The sequence below is a fragment of the Panicum hallii genome, chromosome 6 (genome assembly GCF_002211085.1).
Source record: "Panicum hallii strain FIL2 chromosome 6, PHallii_v3.1, whole genome shotgun sequence".
NCBI lineage: Eukaryota > Viridiplantae > Streptophyta > Magnoliopsida > Poales > Poaceae > Panicum > Panicum hallii.
The window spans coordinates 37,709,795-37,731,148 of record NC_038047.1 but is presented as its reverse complement, the minus strand read 5'-3'; the positions used below and the strand labels follow the sequence as shown (position 1 = coordinate 37,731,148).

The 21,354-nt window shown below is 44.4% G+C and overlaps 3 protein-coding genes across 4 annotated transcripts; 1 reads left to right on the top strand and 2 right to left on the bottom strand.

Annotated features, from left to right (window-relative positions):
- On the bottom strand, window positions 1-1,692 carry LOC112897148 (protein ODORANT1-like). Of its 2 annotated transcripts, XM_025965362.1 has the most exons (3): window positions 1,455-1,692; window positions 1,229-1,358; window positions 361-1,083 (listed from the first exon to the last, which is right to left on the bottom strand). In XM_025965362.1, exons 1-3 carry the CDS (start codon window positions 1,585-1,587, stop codon window positions 402-404), a joined length of 945 nt encoding a protein of 314 aa, XP_025821147.1. In that variant the 5' UTR covers window positions 1,588-1,692; the 3' UTR covers window positions 361-401. The 2 variants fall into 2 exon arrangements, with proteins under 2 accessions (XP_025821146.1, XP_025821147.1); XM_025965361.1 differs by having other exon boundaries at window positions 1-1,083; window positions 1,229-1,692.
- A 2,873-nt stretch (window positions 1,693-4,565) lies between these two features.
- LOC112896581 (F-box protein SKIP28-like) lies at window positions 4,566-13,264 on the bottom strand. The gene is made up of 3 exons (XM_025964598.1): window positions 12,859-13,264; window positions 5,788-6,095; window positions 4,566-5,323 (listed from the first exon to the last, which is right to left on the bottom strand). Exons 1-3 carry the CDS (start codon window positions 13,213-13,215, stop codon window positions 5,032-5,034), a joined length of 957 nt encoding a protein of 318 aa, XP_025820383.1. The 5' UTR covers window positions 13,216-13,264; the 3' UTR covers window positions 4,566-5,031.
- Window positions 13,265-15,810: 2,546 nt separating this feature from the next.
- LOC112896582 (THO complex subunit 4D-like) lies at window positions 15,811-20,696 on the top strand. The gene is made up of 7 exons (XM_025964599.1): window positions 15,811-16,069; window positions 16,856-17,066; window positions 17,812-17,946; window positions 18,046-18,114; window positions 18,891-19,081; window positions 19,696-19,743; window positions 20,200-20,696. The coding sequence occupies exons 2-7, from the start codon at window positions 16,911-16,913 to the stop codon at window positions 20,417-20,419; spliced, it is 819 nt and encodes a 272-aa protein (XP_025820384.1). The 5' UTR covers window positions 15,811-16,069; window positions 16,856-16,910; the 3' UTR covers window positions 20,420-20,696.
- Window positions 20,697-21,354: the final 658 nt, after the last annotated feature.

Sequence of the window (21,354 nt, the reverse complement as noted above, 5' to 3'; positions counted from 1 at the left end):
TACATACAGTAGTTCTTTTTTATTCCAAGTTAAACTCCTCATTTAACATTGACATTTTTTACATTCACAAAAGAAAAGGAAAAAAAATAAAAGGTAGCATTTTCTTGAAATGATACTTACATACTACTGATTCTTATTGTCCCTAGCTAACAACAAATTTCCTGGCTGTATTCTGCACCGTGCAAAGGCTGGACCTTTATGTCAACATATTCGAAATAAAGCTTCCTTGATTACTAGCAAGTTTTGTATGGACACACTAGCTAGGCGCTGAAGTGATGGGAGAACACCCAAGAACGTAACCAGCAAACCAGTGCCGATTAACAGAAAGAACCTTCCTGCTTGATTGTTTGTTCAGTGCAGTGAGAAACTGCAAATTAGATTTATTAGAGTGGGTTAACTGACTAATAACTAGAGAAGAGCACGCCATTCCTCTGCAACTGGTAGGAATCGAAGGGGTCCTCGAAGACCGGCGACGGGGACAGCGGTGGCTGCAGCAGGCAGTCGCGCCACCGCGCGTCCACGTCGTCTAGCCCCATCTGGAGCACGAACTCCGGCAACTCCATGTCCATGAACGCGAACGGCGACTCCTCGTCGCGGCTCAGGCTGGACGACGACGCCGAGGTGGAGTAGGACGTCGTCGGCGTCGAGACCGCGGCGGCGGGGGCGGGGGCGCAAGCCGACGCTGGTAATGGCGGCGGCTGGTCACCCAGTGGCACCATGATCTCGTCCGGGTGCATCATCGGCACCTCGTCTGTGCAGAAGCCGGGGGACTTGCTGAGGAGCAGCTCGCTGTCGCCGTGCTCGCTACTACTTGTGGCCGTCGCCGTGGCCGTGGCCGACACCGGCACCGCCTTCTCCTCCGGAGGACTCCGCTCCGGAGGTGGCGATGGCTGCGCCTCCGGCGAGCCGCCGGTGGGCGGTGGAATCGGTTGGTGCTCCTGCTGCTGCGGAGGCGGCGCGAGGGGCTTGTGCGTGAGGGGGTCGATCCCCATCTTCTTGAGCTTCTTCTTGATGTGGGTGTTCCAGTGGTTCTTGATCTCGTTGTCCGTTCGCCCCGGCAAGTGCGACGCAATCTTGGACCACCTAAACATTTTTTTCAAAAAAAAACTCCTTTTTTAGTTGCATCCAACAAACTCCATCTAAATGTAGACAAAATTTTCTAATTTCAAGTAATCCGTCAGCACAATCCCGTTAGTTTAATTCCCAAAAAAATGAAATGGTGTGGCACCTGTTGCCGAGCTGGGCGTGCAGGTCGATGACGAGCTTCTCCTCGGCGTCGGAGAGCAGGCCCCTCTTGAGGTCCGGCCGCAGGTAGTTCGTCCACCGCAGCCGGCAGCTCTTCCCGCACCGGAGCAGCCCTGTTTTCAGCGCAAGACGTGGTAAATTTTTTTCAATCACAAGAGTCGTTAAGCCGAGACGGTCGAACGAGCTCCGGCGAGGGATGCAGCACGCACCGGCGAGCTTGGGCACGGCGCGCCAGCAGCACTGGCCGTTGCCGAGGATGAAGCTGACGAGCTTCTGGTCCTCCTCCGCCGTCCACGGGCCCTTCTTCAGCCCCACCTTGTCGCAGCACGGCTGCCTCCCCATTTGCTACGAACACTAACAGCTGATCGAGGACAGGTACGGCAATGGCGGCACGAGCTCTTCCCGATCACGAGCTGGTCGAGATTGGATAGGCGAGAGGAGAGCAGTTTTATCTACGGATCAAGGTCCAGCGCTCGCCTCACCTGCCTTTATAAGGCGCCGGGGGCAGAGAGGAGAAGCAGGGGACAGGACAAGGTTGCCAAGGGAAGGCACGTCCTCGTCGTGCTCCCGCTTGCGTGCGCGTGACGTCGAGTAACCCCGAGCCTGACAAGGATCAGGCGAGCCGTCGGCAGCGTCCACCCTACGTGCCGCCCTGAGAGCTCGACCCGGGCTGGGCGTCTGCTCATGGGTCCCTTTTGCTTGCGCTGCAATTGCAAGTGCTGTACTGCAAAGCCTCTGCCTTTTTTTTTCCTCCCCTTCCGTGCTCGAGATAAAATTATCCAAATTCAGTCATGAGCTTTTTGTCACCGCCTCTTTGTTCTTTTCACGCGGAAAGGTAGTAGGTTTCACTGCCGACCGGTCGATTTATCTTGGCCTGCTTGTGGTTCACTTGTTCTTAACTTTTGCAGGAACGTTCTGTTCGGTCAGTTCTTTCTAGATCTTTCAGACGCCGCGTGCAGGGGCTTGAGATTTCCATGCCTGCCTGCCAGCAGTAATCTGCCGTCCTGAACCCTGCAACTGCGACGAGGCGTACGCGTGCGCGTAGGATTCAGAGTCGCCGCCGCCGTCTGCCGGACATGGTGGACGCTGCTTTGGCAGCCAGCAGGCTGGAATGTTTGAACGGCGGTGCGGACGCAGGAGGTTGACATTTTTTCTCTCGGTCTCCTTGTCAGTACAGGGTAGCTTCGTTCCCGTGACATCACGGAATGGGAGGGCTCGCGAGCTTGCGGCTCCCCATCGGCGACCTTGACCTCCGTGTTCTTGCGAACGCACGTCGCGCTGAGGAAAAAGAAAATGGCAGCGAGGACGGAGCAGAATTTGGTGGGAAATTAGAAGTAGGATGGAAGAAAACCGTTCTGGATAGTAATAGCAAGCAGTTTGATCGGGCGGGAAGAAAGCAGTGAGCCAGTAATTTGTTTGTGTTTAGTTGACTGGATTTAACTTATTCACCAACCGACAGTTACAGTCAAGCTTTCACTCCAAGAACAGGTCGAATGAATGATCACCTGTTTATCTTTTTTTTATTCCCTTCTTAATTTTGTTCAGATGAACAAGGATCAGTTAGTTTCGTGGACCGACCTGCTCCAATTCATGCTAAATTTGGACTTCCAAGTCATAGTGCGCAGTGGTCCTTCTCATTCTTATTCAGCAGCAATCAATAATGACGAAATTGTAGTATATCCTAGGAATCATCACTCTACCAGCATGATTAAGCACTCTTCACAGACAACTAACCAGAGCACACGGCTTGACCGGATCCATGCCGTCAGTGCACCGCGTTTCGGTGTCGCTGCGAGGCCGGATCCGCCACGGATAAGCTGAATTCCTTGAAAAAATCAGCGGTGATCAGCCGCGCTTTCGGTCCACTGTCATCCATTAACCCCCATCATTCCTCAATCAGGTATTCAGATGGTCGTCTAGCCCTTTTTGACATGGGGTGTGATCATGTGAAAGCATCCTCTCATGTTCTCAGGGGGGTCCCTGAATCGGGAGTGGCCACGTGGCGGTGCCAGCCGGGCAGCAGCAGGGTCGCCCTTCCCTTTCCTCGCGCCACTTCCACACAAAGGAGGAAGAGATGAGGTCGCCAGGCACGATGATGGGTGTGAGATGTTGGAGGGGGTGGCCCAAAGATCGTGTTCTCCCAACCAACATCTCACACAGCTGATGCTGAACCATACAGGAGGAAGGTTGCGCCCGGCGAGCTCCGGACATGTGCGGCGCTCGCCATCAGGAAAAGGGGCTCTCTTTTTGCTGCGGCTCCCGGCACGGCCAGTGGCGCCGGACGCGTGTGACCTGGGAGGCGGTAGTGCTCATGTAAATGTCGTGGATGCGTGGCTAGTTCTTCGGTGCCCATCGTCGACGCTCACCGACACGGAAATGGGAGCATTTACCTGATACTTCTGCAAAAACAGAATGTCTGAATGTTTTTGTTTGTGATAGAGAGAGAAAGAAAGAGGTGCCCTTCACTTCAGTTCATGGCAAGGGGAAGGGGACTGGATGGAACAGCCCAGCAGCAGCAGCCTTGCCGTAGAACTCACTAGTGACTAGTGAAGGGCGTACCAAGATGTGTCAGAGTTTTCGGGGACGAATACGGTGCTGCCACCTGTTCGATCCGCAACCAAATTTTTCTCTCTTTTTTTGTTCTCGGAATGGTTTTTAAGGATTGCCATGGTAATTAGAGTTTACACCAAGAAGATCCTGTGATGGAAAACCTGTTTCACACCCAGGAGTACTCTGTACTCGTGTGATCCAACCTTCTGTATTCAGATGTGGCCTGAACTTGGTGGACGCAAAAGCGTGTGATATCTCCATCAGTAAAGCTATATTCCGGAGTCGATTTTCACCATGCTAAACCAAATGATTCCCTCCTTAAATTGACCGGTAGAACCTAGCAAGCAATGGAAAACCAAGAGCCTGAGAAGAAACTTTTGCATTGTTTCTTGGTTTCTTTTCTCACCTCGAGATGTCGGATGTGCATGCTTTGCTCACTTGGAGGGAGGTAGTGTGTACCTGGCAGTACAAAAGCAGCTAATTGTACCCTGGGATCAGGAAGCATCTGGGGGCCAAACTAGCCCAGGACCAGTTGTAATACAATCTTGCTATCAATCAGCGTCAAGAATTTGAATGGAATATGAATGCTTCAAACTTCTGTAAAAACTACAAAGTTCTCAAATAACCACGATACACATTTAATTATCTGTTTTTACTTACCACATGATCTATTATCTCCTCAAGATCTAGACAGATTTAGCAAAGTTGTTCCAGGACACGGCATTGTTCTTGTGAAAATGCGAACTGGAGACAAGATCAGAATCAAACACTGATTTTGAAAGTGTGAACTGGGCAAAAGATCAGAATCAACACTGAAAACATTTACAGTGACAACTGTCCCGGCGGTAAAATTTATTGCCAGCGTACATTTCTAGATGCATGTTCCAGTGAGTACACGACTCTTAAACATTGGACAAAGGGACCAAAATATTATTAGTAAATAAAGTTTGCTGGTCTCCTTGGACACCCATGTCGTTCACATTGTGCCCAGTGGTAACGGTGACCTGGCGCGCGCTACTGTCATTCAGACAAGTTGCACGAACAAGACCGATCAAGTCTGCACCCACTTTGTTTGACGAGAGCAATATGTTATTGAGCTTCTAGTTCATCGATTTAGTCTCATAAGCTCCACACGTTATGACATGGTCAATAAGAAAGGCTGTCAAAGGATAGCCAGTCACATATCAAATAACCGAATATTCACTACCAAGAGGGCATAGCTTCATTCTTTGACTTCTAATCACCATCTCCCAGACTTTCGAGTGAGGTAGCGAACGCTGTGCATTCTTGACAGGTGAACTGGCCAGACGATGATAAATTTTCTTTCAAATTTGAATGCCTCTCGCAGTAGGGACGATTACATGTGGAGCATTTTGGGAGCTTGAGCCAGCAGTCCATACACAGGAAGTCAGAGCAGGCTAGTCCAGTCTCACCGAGCTCCTCAAGGTCGATGCACCCACCACATGTTTCGCATCTAGCAACACAAAAGAAGCAGCCTCGACAGTGGGACCAGCCATCCTTCAGTTCCCTGAAATATAATTGAATCGTCACAAACTCAGAATGGAGGTACACGGAACCATTGTTTCAAAAAGAAGAATTGGTTTAGGTCAAAGTCAATAGACCTGCAGAAATACAAGACTGTTCAAATATTGGAAGCAGTTATTCCAAAGACAAGAGCAACAGACCAAAACATAATCACCAAGTTGCTTTCATGTAGCCCATAGGAGTGGGAAAATATTGAGTTTCGGGACCATTACCCAAAAGTTATTCAGGCAACCCAAGTCAACTAGCTATACCCACAACCACAGGAAAGCAGACGCAAGCAAATATCTTTATGTCAGACTAGTGACTGCCACAAATCAACCATGGAGCTGTGCACAAGTAGAGAGAAGGGTATAACAATGCCAGTTCTACCAATAGACTGCTAGGGGAATTTCCAGTGAGGAGATTGAATGGGAACTCAAAAGGATCCTGAGATTCGGAGTTACAGACCTACAGTCCTTCCTTGTACAATCAAACACCAGCCTGACATTTCTGCACAATGGGCACACATCTACATCAATGGGACGACTGTCATCGGTGTTCAGCACTTCATGGACTCTATGGTTGTAGTAGAGTGCTTGGGCATCTGGTTGGCTGCTTCTGCATATGAGAGAGTTGATAACATCGAGATGGTGTTTAGTCATCTTGCAGATGCCATGGAGTCGAACACGATTGAGATTGCCTTTGCACTCATGAAGAAACTGAATAATTTTCACCAGACCATCAGCAGTTAATCCTGTACATCTGGGCACAAAGAGCTGCAAATAAAAGGGAAAGAAAAACTTAGAACTAGACGCACAAAAAGGCCAGTGCAATTTTTTTTTCTTGAACATGAAGGCCAATGCAATTATTGCATAGCAGAAAGTAACATAATGATTATGAGCTAGTCCTCCCCCCTTTGGAAGGCTGTGGGCAGTGAAGGTTATATTCCGTGGTGGTTGCAGAATTTTGTCATACACATGTAATATAACCTTTAACCTTGGATAGAATAATGAATTAGCAATCAGACAGACACATTTGTAATCTTCAATATAAAAAAAATTATACAGGTAGAATAAACATAAACACTGGGCAGATATCATGCAAATAAATCAACAAGATCGATAAACATATCCAGAGGTGACAACAGTGTTCGAATAGGTGCCAATGACATTAACAATCAGCCCATCGAAGCATTTCTCATTTTTTTTTCTTTTGGCTAGAACCTCCATGATCACTCCAACAACTCAAAGGGAGTAAATTAACAAGTCCTCAATAGCCCTTTTCAAGGTTTGACAGTAATCCAGGTTTCAGGCTTTACTAGTTTCCATCTAGTACATTTCAATGTACATTATGGATTCATACATCCAGGGCATTTATCCACATTGTCACCAGCATGGTAGCAGAGCACAAGAATAAAGGTATCTCAAGCTCCAGGCACTATAGGTTGCAGTTAGCAAAAAATTGCGTGTTCAAGTTTCCAGCTTTTTTCCCCTTTCTTTTTTGAAAAGGCAGGTTACAGCTTTTCATGGCCAACATACTGTTTAGGGATAAATAAGACAAGGAAAGTCTTTCTAAGATCCAATTATGCAATTTTACAGTAACAACAATATCGATTGATGGTTCTGTACTACCACCTCAGCTAGCCAAGCACAAACAGAAAAGAAGGCAAGAATTATAAGAGGATCCAAATCCACCGCGATTTTTGCAATTTTTACTGTTTTCAAAATTGACAGCCCTGCAGCTATGCAAGTGAAGTGGCTTTGCAGTGCTTCAAGAAAATCTAACTCCATATGGCATGCAGCCTGTGCATTAAGCTTATATATTCAAAGACATTAAGTCGGAAATCACTAAGATCACATTGAACTCAAGTGAATCAGCAAGAACATCTGATAAGTTACTGCAGATACTGTATATCGCTGGATAAGGACAAAAGACAAGTGCCATATGCAGTTCAGAAGTCAGGGGCTTATACAACGAGAGACCTTATCGCATCATCTATATTAATGAGTTGTGAGATAGAGGGAATGTCTTAACTCTGAAAAGGTGAATCTGAAGATCAAGCAGAACTTTCAGAGTAAGATCCAATCTGCCTCACAATTGAAGCAGAGGAAATGGAAAGAACACTTATGCGAGAGTGGTGAAGAGACAACGCGGGGGAACAATTTCTTCGTAAACCTGCTCATGCCTTGCAACAACCTTCTACTTCTTGCAGATATTGAGAATAGAATCTTACTTAGCAGGCGATCAATCCAAGTTCTGGTTGCTTATGGGGAGGATTTTGATTCTGGCTCTAGTTCTTCCATCAAGCTTCACTAGAATGAGGGATCCTAGTTGTGTATTAGATATATGAGCTGGCTGTAGCTTCAGCGCTGCTTTGGATTTACTCAGCACTGGTGTCCTCCAACTTTTAGTAAACTGCAACACAGTCAGACTGTATCCTCCCATGCCAAAATCAACAAAAAATGTGGAGTCCGGATTTTGTGCCCGCGTGGGCATGTGCCTACCTGAACTTGGGACCGTTGGATGCATATCGACTGATGTAGATTAAACGTGGATGCTAACGGAGACTACACCTGCATCAGTTGGGCTAAGGGGGTGTTTGGTTTCAGGGACTAAACTTTAGTCTCTATCACATCGAATGTTTGATTACTAATTAGAAGTATTAAACATAGGCTAATTACAAAACTAATTGCACAGATGGAGGCTAATTCGCGAGACATTGTCAAATCATTGTCAAATCATTAGTACATGTTTACTGTAGCACCACATTGTCAAATCATGGACTAATTAGACTTAATTGATTCATCTCTCGAATTAGCCTCCATATGTGCAATTAGTTTTGTAATTAGTCTATGTTTAATACTCCTAATTAGTAACCAAATATTCGATGTGATAGGGACTAAAGTTTAGTTCGTGGAACCAAACATCCCCTAAAAACGTCCTATTGGCTCTCCTTTCACGGGTTCACGGGGAGTGCCGTAGCTTCTATCGTTTTCTCCTTGGCCACTTCCACCTTCAGCCAAAAGAAGGATCATGTGCTGCTCGTGGTTACCACCTCCGTCCACATCCACCACCATGGAAGCTGCAGGCTTGTAGCTCCTCCATCTCCGCGCTCCTCGACGAGCTCCCCCATCTCCAGGCTCCCCGACGAGCTCCTCCTCGAGTGCGACGCCCGCGTGCCTAGCGCCTCCCTACTGCCGCTCCCCGCTGTGTGCCGCCACTTCACAACCCTCCTCGCCTCCCACAGCAGCCTTCACATCCGCCACGCCCACGGCCGCCTCCACCCCTGCCTCCTCGCCGTCTCCATCTCCTCTGCCCACGGCACCTTCGCCTGCGCGCTGCTCCAGCTCGGCGCCTCCTCCCACCCCGAGCTCGAGGTCGCCGCGCTGCCTCCGCCTCCGCCGCTACTGCATTGCGCGGCTCCTCCTCCGCGTTTGCGCACGTGCGCGCCGTCGCGCTGGCGCGTCATGGCGGAGGCGCCGCGGCGGAGGTACGGGTGCCAGGGGGGAGGTATGGGTGCAAGGCTTCCGCTGCCAGTGTCGAGCCAGCTGGCTTCTCTTCCGCCGCTGTCTAAAAGGGGATTCAAATCCCATCGCAGCGCAGCGCCCTCCCAGTTCGCCACCGCCCCTTCCCTTCTTCTTCTTCTTCCATCAGCTTGCACGTCGGGGATCGGGCAAGCTGCTGCGTTCTTTTTCTTTCTGACGGTTCAAACAAGTGCAATGGCAGCGATTCAGAAACGGTGATTGGCAACAAAGCAAGTGGGAGATGAATCGATGCTCGAGTTCTGGCAGGGGGCGCATCGAAGGCAGGCATGATCCGTCTATCTTGGGAGTTGAGACTCGTCTCTCTGCTACTGGCACGGCCAAGAACTAACCTAGCATCGCATAATCACATCTTGTTGGATAAAATTGTTATCTTTCTTTTTTTTTGTCAGATCCAGAACTCCCAAACATAGATATTGAACTCGAGACTCCAAGTTTCAAGTTTCAGATAATTTGTGTTCATTCTTGTTTCTTGTTTCTTCTTTATTCTTATTTAGAAAAAAAAGCAAGAAACCATTCAAGTTATAGGATATTTCTTGAATTAAAAAGCTGAATCATTTAGGACAGACACAGCACACAATCTACAATTTTATCTTCTGAATCTGATTTGAGTAGAAATATCAAAATGAGACTGGGGAGGTGAACTAGCAAGTAATAATGCAGGATAGGAAGATTTTTTATAGCATGTGGGACCCATGGTCTCTCTGTTTCTTAACAGAAGGAAGCTAACGACGTTGCTGGTGGGCACCGGCCCTTGTGCGCACCAAAGATTTTCCGAAAAATGTGCCGCCCAAGAAAATGATAGACACAATGATTTATGTTAATAGATACCCTGTCTAAAATCTTTTATCTTGAAGCCTATATACGTGCCAAATATTTTGGTTAACAAAGTACAAAACAGAATGGATGTGGTCACAAATCTTGATCCCATCCAAATGCAATGCAACAATGATTAAGTATGCTCCTAATAAATGTGCTCTACCAAAACTAGATTATTATCAATCATTATGATCAAGAATTCCTTTCCAAGATATAGATCATTCTTCTTCGCAGTCCCCTAAAGATATTACATAGAATGATTCGCATTGGTAGAGAACACAATATGAGGTCTGTTCATCTGGCATTTCTATGGCAAAGATTTTATTGCATAACAACCATTACGCCAGTAAACGTCCCAAGGAATAAAGAAGACGGGCGCATTTGGTGATGACAGTTATTCAAGATATTTAACTCTGTTGGTGAAATAACAGTTTGCAGAGTATAAATGTTCACCTACTGGTCCTGCACTCCTACTCTAATGCAAAGAAAAAAGACCTCAGATAGTGGTTTGTTCTGGATTAGCACAAATCCAGTGTGAAGAAAGAGAATCTTAATATCCTCAAAGTCATCCTCCGCGAGAGAAGTACTGTAACTTGTCTTTTTATTTCCAGTGTATGACAATTGATTGATACTAACAAACGCAATTAATGATTTCCACAGATACGCACCTAACTACTGAAGTTTCTGGAAATATAGATCAGCGCTGCGACACTGCTGCATCCCTCTTCAGTTGTGTCAGATAGTACGTTTCTTGGTCCATTCATTTCCTGCACTGAATGACCAGATTAAAAAGCTATCTCATGAAGAACCAATCAGTAGCTCGGTTCATAGAGACTCTGTTGAGATGCCCACTAGGTTCAAACCCGCCTGCTCGCAAGTAGTGTAAGTACATCCCTGAAGGCTTTAGAATTCCCTTCTCTTAACACAAAACTAGGGGGTCATCTTCTCCCCGTGATCGATTTAAGCTAGCTCATCTGGAACTCTGCAACTAGAATAAGATTGCCAATAAGTTACCTAGGTGGAAAGCTGCTATGGTGCATCTGGCTGGGTGGGCTATCCTTGTGCATGTGGTGCTCACAGCCATACCCATTTATCAGCTCATTGCCTTGGAATTCGTTAAATGGGTGATCAAGGCAATCGACAAAATTCAGAGCGCTTTTCTTTGGAAAGGTTGCAAGGAGGTAAATGTAGCCATGGTCTTGTTGCTTGGGGCTGGGTCAAAAGACCAATTGATCTTGGAGGACTGGGAATTCTTGACTAGGAGGTATTAGCATGGGCACTGAGAATGAGGTGGCTATGGCTCAAAAAGACACAATTGGATCAAGATTAGGCTGGACTAGATATTCAAGTGAATCTAATTCAGTAGCAATGTTCACCAACTCAGTTATATCTATCTTAGGGGACAGCAGCAGAACACTTTTTTGGAGTGACAAATAGTGGGATGGAAAGTCTGACAGACCTTGCACCATCCTTGTCCAAGCATGTGCCAAAAAGAATTCTTAAGTGAAGAACGGGTCAGGGAGCTTTGCTAGATAACACCTGGGTTTGTGATATCAAGGGAGATCTGTCAGAAGAAGCAATTTTGGAGTACCTAGAATTATGGGATATTTTATATTTTTATCTGAGGTTGATCTCTCCTGGAGTAGACGATCAGCATGTGAAGGCACCATCTCATTCAAGGGAATTCACACCTAGATCAGCCTATCGATGTTTCCTTGTGGGATCTGTTGATTTTGCACTATGAAAGGAAATTTGGAAAACTTGGGCTCCACCTCTGCAGAATTTTTTGTTTAGCTGGCCTCCCAGAATAGATGCTGAACTGCAGAACGTTTGGCCCATAGAAGTCTCAATCACCCAGAGTCATGTCCACTGTGTGATCAGGCAGGAAAATGTCCAGTCTGCTCACGTCTAGTGTGTTTTAAAAAGGAGTTTGGTTTACGGTTCTGTCAATAGTTGATCTGCAACAGCTAGAACCACGGCCAGATGATCTCATCGAAAGAAGAGCTCGTACCTACTTCTCTAGTTGTTCTTCAGCAATAAAGTGTTAATTCCTACAGCAATAGCTACAATTGTACATTTTACATACTTCTTTCGAAGAATTCTTCCCAGTGTGAGCATAGCTCAGCAAAGCTAAACCTAACCATTCTGCAAATATAGGCCCTCCCTTTCTCATTTTTCACATATTTATCTATTATTACACAGGCAAAATAATAATTTTCTATCTCAATTGACATTCTTATATTGGAGCAAATAATTTTCTATCTTCATGAGCTCATGGCCTCAAGTACACACTTTTCCTTCGCAATTACATATTGTTGTCCATCATCCATGTGTTACATCAGGGAGTTAGGGGGCACTTCATTTGGTTCCGATGTGCTTAACCAGTTTTTAGATTCTTCATACTACTACACTTGCTGCAGATTTTTTCATCTATTTGTGTATCAAGACATGTTTTTCATTCTACATTCTTTTCCTTGTGATTAGCAATATTCATGAGATCCATGTTGACAACAATAGCATCAAGGAGGCTAAATAGCACCAACAACACTGATATTTATTTTTCTGGCATTTAGGGTCTTTTTATAAATTTTAGGACATCCAAAATGTTAGGTACATTAAATATGATAAAGGCACATCATTTTAATCAAGAACTATCCATATTAGAAAACAGCCAAAGTTGAGCCGTAAAACTTGCCCTCTTTGAATTGTGATAAGATGAGTCTATCTAGTCAAGTGGAACGGGCCACCTTATGTAGTGTTTTTTTAAGGAGCTTATTGGTCCTTGCATGGGTCTGTTCCTCTTTATCTATTCATTCATCTTATTTGTTCACAAGAGAATGAATAGATTCATCAGTTACATTACATGCATGTTGTTCCTCATAATCGGCATCCGCAATACTATAAAAAAATTAGGGATATAACTGATTTAAATGGGAAAAACGAGGAATCAGATCATCCAAATCGTGGAATGACCCGATGAATTAACAACACACTGCTACGATTAACCCATTCCACGAACAACAAGTACTCCTAAACGATTACCGTGCAGACTGCAGAGGCATAAGCATAATAGCAAACACTAACCGCACCACATGCGCGTGAGTCCATGAACAATCCAATCCGTACACTACCTGCTAGTTTCATGCACGGGGGAAGGGGGTGGGGGGCATCGAAATACCTCGGTGACGCCGGGGTTGCGCTGGACGACGCGGAGCAGGCCGGCGTCGGAGACGCGGGGGCACCCGAGGAGGTGGAGCGAGCGGAGCCGCCCGCCCGCCCTGTCCGCCAGCGCGAGGAGCGCCTCGTCCGTGATCCGGTGGCTGAGCGGCGGCTCCACGGCGAGGCGCCGCCACAGGAGCGGGTCCCCCGCGACGGCGTCGCGGAGGCCGCGGCACGCGCGCGCGCAGGCCAGCAGCTCGCGCAGCCGCATGTGGCCCAGCGCCAGGAGCAGGGCGGCGTGCGGCTCGCCCGAGGAGGCGGGGGCGCCGGCCGCGGGAGGCGGCGGCGCGGAGGCCGTGGCGGTTGTCGGCAGCATTTGAGTGGTCGGGGCGGTTGCCTCGGGGAGGGAGAAGGAAGGAAATTTTTTTTTAAAAGGAATGAATTGACAGCAGCAGGAGTGGGAAGGGAACCGAGACGCCTGATGCTCTGGAATTTTTGTACGGCGTGCCTTGGTTTCTCACCGTTGGATGTATACGTCAATACGTCCACCTACAACGTGTGTGTTAACTTTTGTGGCAATTTCATCCTCCTAAATTGGTTTAGAAAGAACAATCTAAGGCATACTAGGTCATGTCTTATGAACTGGCGTTTTATGGCATCTGTTTGTGAAAATGGCATGATAAGACATACCAAATGTTTTGCAAAAAAAAAGGTTAAACAAGTGTAGATGCATTTATGTTCCATACACATGCAAAACCTCAGGTCTAAATTTATTGACGATGCGAACAAGGACAGGTTCCTGATGTGCAATTGCATTCGAAATTTGTCTTCTCTCATCTCTTTCTAAACATGAGGTTTTTTTGCATATATAGAGCATCGATGCATCCACATTTGTAGAATGTTTTGAAAAATTTAAAAACTATCATATATTTAAAATAAATTTTTACTATTTCGATATTTTTGCCATTTTACACTATGATAAGAAACAATTATGAATATTGGTTTAGTGATAGTTCATTACATATTCATCACCTATCCCTTTTAAACTCTTCAATATTAACTATACGTGTACTATACCTCTCGATCATATACTAGCCAAAAAGACTGTTTAAACCATATTTGGTGTATTAGTGGAGATGATGCTATAACCCTCAACACAACTTTCCCTCCGTATACACAAGATAGAAGTTGAAACAGAAAAGAATACTCAACTTCCATATTCTCCTTCCTATTACAAAATCTCCATCTTTTCCTTATATTATTTGCAAAAAACAAAGAGTAAGAACGGTTTAAGAGGGTTCTACATGGCTTATATTTGGTAGGGGGCTTAAGCCCCTCCCTGCACCTCTCAACTTATTCCATATTTAACCGAGCATATGCTATCTTTTATATCGAATTAGATGCTATCCATAGTTTTAGAAACCAATCCTTCAAGCCATATATACTAGGTACTAGGGTGACGATGTTGTGCACTTTTCTGTGGCACCCTCTCCATGCAACAGCATGTTATATATCTTCTCTCACGTCTTACCTCCTCTCATTAATCTTTTTCTTCTTCCCTCAAAAATTTCATAGCTCCATCTCATATTTGCCAACGAAAACAACAACAACACAGGCTTAAGAGCAATTCTGGTGTCAAAGGGGCTGGTAAGGGGCCATGCCCCCCTATGAATTTTACAAACAAGAGGGAATTACTACTATAATTTATTTTGTGGTGGCCACACTATAAGCATATAAGCTAATAGTAAATTAGTAATTGTTGCTTTTGGATGGGTGCTAGATTACATTTATACTCATGTCTTAAGAACGTCTAACCCAATAAAGTTTATAAGCCCATGCACTAAATAAAAATGCTTCAAACTTTCATCCTAAAGGATATAATATATTACATTAAATTGAAGATAAGATAACGAAGGAAAAATAAATTCACGTTAATCCTAAGAAATTATTATCTTTTACTTTATACCAAGAAAGAGTGCTTAAAAAATTAAGGTACTTATGTTCTTTGAAAAAAAAGATAAAATATCGAATATTAGAGTTGACGGTCACAAATGGAAAGCAGTAATCTTATCATGATGCAATCTTGGTTCCGAATTTTTTCATTATTTGCTTCGCCCTAAGATGAAATATGTGAAACGAATTCCCTTCCACCATAAAAGTTGATAATGAGGTAGTTCATATATTATTATTGAACAAGTTGTGTAATGAAGGAAATTAAATGTATAGAGTTCCAGTTGATGCAACCGCATAATAAACTTAATGGCCTTTCATAGAAAGCCAAAATATAAATCTTTAGCGTTAAAATTTTATTATGATTAAAGAAGTAATATTGCTTCTACTAACCTATAACCTAAGGTAGAGACAAAGCCTTCATGCTACGTTTATAAAAAAAGAGTCTTCACGCTATTTGTCTTACCCGACCTCAACCAAATAGCATTTTTATGAAATCATATCTAAAGAATTAAACTCTTACAGCAGCGCTGCTGATTATAATAAAATAAAAATGAAACTCAGACCGGATAAAACAACCAAAAGAAAAACAACCAAAAGAAAAAAAGAACAGTTGCATCAGGACATCATTCTATGCCCACGCAACATCATCGCACTACCCAATTCAACTCAACAAACAACATCGACGCGTTGGATTGGAACGTCAACACGTGCTGGACTCAAATCATCTTAACAATCTCAATCGGTCGGATTAAAACACTATTTAGGCTGGTTAGTTTTGGAGGGGTTCGATTTGATACACTGAAATCGAAAACGAGCTCATCGGACATCACTGCTGCCACTTTTACGTTGGAGAGACTTCAATCGATAAGAATATTTACAAGTGCCATAAACCTCTCCCTCCTCACCAAGCCAATCTAGACCCTCGGTTCCGGATCCCACCACGAAAACAAGTAAACAACCGCACGCGGAGCATATTCCCTCGGCCAGGATCGCTCCCCCCACCACCCCGAGGCAAAGAACGCGAGCGACGACCTCTCCTCCCCCCTCAACCCGTTTTATTCGCTCCCATCTCCCCGAGCAGAAGAAATCCAGAGGACGGAACGAGAGCTAGGGTTTTGATTCCGGCCGCACGCCACCTCCCTCCCCCCCTCTCCCCCCCCAAAAAAAAAACGCATCCGGCGCCGTCTGCGGCTCGGAGGCTCGGGGCGACACCAAGGCCGGGAGAGCCTGAAGCGGCGTACCCTCCACCCAATCGCCGACCCCCGCGCGTCGCAAGAGTAAGTTCCGCCACCCTGGGCCCGCGTTCCCTTCGAGTTGATCTCTTACCCGGCGATCCGGCCGGTCCGGCGGTGGTTGGTTCCGGCTGGATAGGTGGCCGATGTTGGGTTGAGGGCGGATTTAGGGTTGTACAACTCGCGGCCAATTAGGTTTCTTCTCCGGCGCCTTGTGCAGGCTGGCCGCGCTCGCGCCACTCGCGCTCCTTCCCGTTGAGGTTTTGGCTGTAGATTCAGGAATTTCGAGTGTTGGTATTCGATGAATACGTGAGTGATATGGGTTGGTGCGGCGATAGGCTAGTTCCTTTGTTGGATTGGCCGGGTGTGACGGACCTGCTCTTGCTTGCCTTTAGGGGGTGGAAGTCGGACAAGGGATATATGTGTTCTGAAAAATGTATGTCCAGTTGTCCACTCCATCGCTGAGGAACTAAGAGTGCTTTAGACCTTTAACAGTCCTCAAGTCTGTTTCTCTCAATTCATCAACTCTTCCGTAGAATTCTTAACTTGTCATTTTCTGATCTATGTCAGTGATATACTTAGTATAATACACTTACCTGTTTATTATTTCTGTCAATCTAGTTTCCTTCTATCTTATATTTATACCAATATCAATGTGCTCTGAGTCTGGACTAGGTTCGTGCTAATAATTTAGTTTCACTAGACTTGGGATCTCTAAATTTACATCTTCAAGTCCAACTTACATGTCTGTTTCATTTCTTGCGTGTTCAGATCTTGGAGCTATCTCCATCTCCCCTCTACAATCTCTAAAAATTACCATCTTCACTGCAGGTTACCGTTGCACTATTGGAGTTTGCCACTTCGTTGTTCACTGAACAATTTAAATATGTCATATTACGCAAGAAGGGGTGGTGATAGGGGTAGTGGCCGTATCCAAGGAAGTCGTGGGCGAGGTGGACATGCCCTGCGTGGAAGATCAGGACTGCCTCCTCGAGCACCTCTTGGTGTTAGCTCCCGACCATCTGCACGCACTATTGCTAAGGCAAGGCCAAAACTGTCACTATGTTATTTGTTCATGGTCCGATTCCTGAATAAAGTAGAGAACTGAGTGAGGAGAGCATCTGTAAGCTTTCATTATATGGAGGGGCAGGAGTAACTGTGATGCTATCATTAATGTGACCTCTGTTGGTTAAAGCATCACTTTATTGTTTCGAGGCCTGGAGGGGCAGACATAACTTTGGTATTTATCTAACAAGAAATCTTGCGGGTAGAGCATAAGCTTGCGTTTATGGAGGGGCAGAAGTAACCAGTGATCATTTCTAATGGAAATATTGTTGGAGCACCTCCTTTTCTTCAAACATATCGAAGGAAATAAAAGAAAAAGAAAGCCTGTGGATTTCTTTCAGTTCAATGTGTATAAATCATGAAGCGCTGAAGGGCGGACTCCATCCATCCTCTTTCTGTATATGGAAATTCAGTGTGGCTTTTATCTGACAACTTCGGATTGTGTTCCGTATTCCCACTGAAGTTCTTCTAGTCTGCCTCCAGAGCAAATGCTCTAGCAGTTTGTCTCCTGGGCTTTGATATTGGTGGAGCTCTTTCCCTCTCAGCTGTTAATGCAGTACTACATAATTTTGCTATTTCTCAGTTAATTATTGCTACTCTCCTCAAAAGCTCGATGATAAATCAATGTGGTTCCTGATAGTTGGCATGATATGAAACAGTTCGAGGAGATATTCTTTATAATGACTTGCTCCCTCACATGCTGGATGTTTGGCATTTTTCAGTCATTTAGCAGAACCAAAGACATGACCTGGAGACCTGATCTATTTAGTGATAGTATGGCGGCTAGTGGAATAGAAACTGGTACAAAATTGTACATTTCAAACTTGGATTATAGGGTTTCTAATGAGGATATAAAGGTATGCTCAAACAATTAGGTAGTTTGGATTTTTGTCTTTACATTTTTTCATCTGACACAGAACTGTCATATTAAAATTTTATTTTAAATTGCCTTGCAGGAGCTGTTTTCAGAAGTTGGCCATTTGAAACGCTTTGCTGTTCATTACGATGGTTATGGCCGCCCAAATGTTCGTACTTGTGTTCCATCTTTACTTAATGCAATATTTAACAGAGGCTTTAAGATACTTGTGATTTTGTGGGCACCATCCAGCTGGATGTTATATGTAAAACCCTATGATTTTGTCGTTTGTTTAATTTGCGCTCTATCAGATTAGGCCATTTGTTTTAATTTTATTGAAAACAAAACATCATTTTTATATTTGCTTGCTTATAAGGTCAAAATAGTTTCTGTATGTATCATCAGTAACTTTGCCTTTCAGTAACTTTGCCTTTCTTATAGCTATAGATGAATGTATTCACACGTTAATTGTCATTTTTTTTAAAAAAAATTCGTAGATAAGAGCTAGAAAAACAATTGTATCTGGCATTTGTGATCATGATGATTAAAGAAGAGTTGTACAAGAGAACAATTGATTTAGAAATATATGTCTAACACATGGTAGTCAAATCTGGACCTTGCCATCCAATAAAACATTCAAGTGGAGGGTGTGAAATGTGAACTCTAGTAGGCTATCTGCAATAGCCAATAATATAATCTTAGTTTAATTGTTATTTTGGCCTTCCAACCTAATAATATCTAAATATAAATCAGAATATGAAAGAGCCAAAGAAATTTACGTGGTTATTGTTGATTATATTGTGGTGTTTTTCGCTCTTTTGATGAAACGCTGCTTGGCTATGTTATATTTCAAGTTTACCTTTTCTGGTGACTAGGACATTTTTTATCGCTATGTTTATTCGCTTGTATTGTTATATTAATATGTATTTTTTTTAATTTCTAAAGGGCACTGCAGAGGTGGTGTTTACACGAAGGAGTGATGCAATTGCTGCACTGAAACGTTATAATAATGTTCTACTTGATGGTAAAGCTATGAAGATAGAAGTCATTGGAAGTGACTTAAGCTTGCCTATGACACCTCGTATAAATGTTGTTGGGGCATCTAATGGCAGAGCTACAAGAACAGTTGTTATGACGTAAGAGATACTTTTTATGTTTCACCTATCAATTATCATGCATCTTTTTCATTTTATCTGTAGTCTGGTGTTTCTGTACTAAGCAATCTTTTTTTTTGAGCTTTGGATATTTTACTTGTCTAACAACATCCTTGCCTGTCTGATAACTGTTCTGAAACTTTGTCTTTATCAAAGCTAAGCTTTAGAGGATGACAGACTTATCCTAAAATCCCAGCTAGATTAGTAATTTGAAACTAGCTTAACCATCGGTTATGAGATCTGGTTGATGGCACTCCTTTACTGTAAGATATTCTTCAACCCTGTTTGACCTGGAACTTCTATAATAATTTTGTCTCAGATATCAGTTTAATGAACTAATTGTTATTTGATCAGTGCATTCTGACTTGTTAGTATTCCCCTTTACGGTATGACATGTTTAGGTGTTATGTGACATAAGCTCTTTATTATTAGTTCTTGTACTTGTTATGTTGTTATGGAATGTGAATTTCTGATATGTGTTCATGTTTCTCATTAGCAATTTAACATCACAGTTTGAATGCACGATCAACACGAACTTGAATTCAAGCACATGCTTTTTAGAGTTGTACATCTAACTGGTTTATTTTATATTTCAGGCCTGAGTTTAGTCAATGTGGCAGAGGTTCAAGCAGTAGACTTTTAAGGTAAAGCTTCTCCCAGGAATGTCTTTTAATTATGCAATTTGTCACATTTTACTTTAGGTAGCAAGTATAGAAAATGTCGCCTCTTTATTTTTCTTGGCATAGTCAATCTTTTGCTGTACCATCTATAAACCAATTTCCAATCTGCTGGCTGCAAGTCGCTAATTCGGAGGTGGTCAATTCTCTTGCTTCTTATGGAAAGAACACACATTTTGCCCAGTTCGGATTGTATTGTTGACACTTGGATTCTATTAAAATTTGAAAAATGATGCAGCCAATTTTTGGCCTTAGGACAATTTTTGCATGTTGACTTGTGGAAATATGAGACACAGAAGAAAGAAGGGTGCTTAAGTTGTTCATGTGTTTCTATGGCTGAATGAACTCAGAAAACATGTTTTGAAAGAGGAAAAAGTTGTTATATGATCTTTTGCTAACCTCTGACGTTTTGGTATTCTGCAGTAATCCGAGCAACAGGTTTAACAACCGTGGTGGTTTCCAAGCTGGTCGAGGCCGTGCCCAGTTCCAGGCCCGTGGCAGGGGCCGTGCCCAGTTCCAGAGCCGGGGCAGGGGCCGCGGCCAATTCCAGGGCCGCGGCAGAGGGAGGAAGCCTGAGAAGACTGCAGATGAGCTGGATAAAGACCTGGAAAGCTACCACGCGGAGGCCATGAAAACCGATTGATTGCAATGATGGTGCTTCCTTTCATGTCTCTGCTGGAAGATTGTGGTGTAGCTGTTTGCGCCGTATTATTTTCTGGGAGCATAGAACATCTGTCTCCTTTGGTTTGAGGAAACTATTCCCCTTGCCCTTAGTAAGCTTGAATGAAAAACCGCCCTAGTGTCTAGTATCTAGTGATTGCCTTAAAACTCGCAACCTGATGTGTTTATTTTGTTTACCGGTTGCTTTGGAGATTATCATGAATGCTGCAATGTCAATCTAGAGATGTTGACAAACTGCATAGAAGGATCGCCATGCTGAATTTTTTAGTTATGTTAACCGATCCAGCCCTGGGATATTCTTCCATTCACGTTAGTGTGTGTTAATCCTGTCATTCATGTTCATGGTGCAGTTGCTCAGCGTCGTGTCTACTCCAATGTTGACGCACTCTTGTTAATGCGTCGTCGAGGTTAGTCTGATGCTTCTTTCATAAACCTTCCGTGTCAGCATCATCGTGTGGTCTCATTTTTCTCTCATTTAGTTTCGTGGACTAATGGTGACTCATCTAACACACACCCACTCCTCTTCCCGGTTTGGAATTGCCAGCTTATCTACTGCCATCAAACCAGCAAGAATTTCTGACGGGCAAAACCAAAAAAACAGTCAAGAAGCCCACTGAAACGGCAATCAGATCTTTATTTACAAGCAGCCCGACTAAACTGCTAGTACTACATACAAGTACTCGCACTGAAGAACCACCTTCATCTCCCTACCTATTTACAAATCACAGCGCTCTGCTCGAGCTGAAGCAGGCTTGATCAAATGATCAGTCAGTCCCCCACCGAGATGGCCTGCCCGCCGGCACGGCGCAGGGGCGACGGGGAGGCCTGCCGCGCCGCCGCCGGCTCGCGGAAGCCGGTGGCCGGCCTCATCTCCAGCAGCTGGAGCCTCAGGAGGAG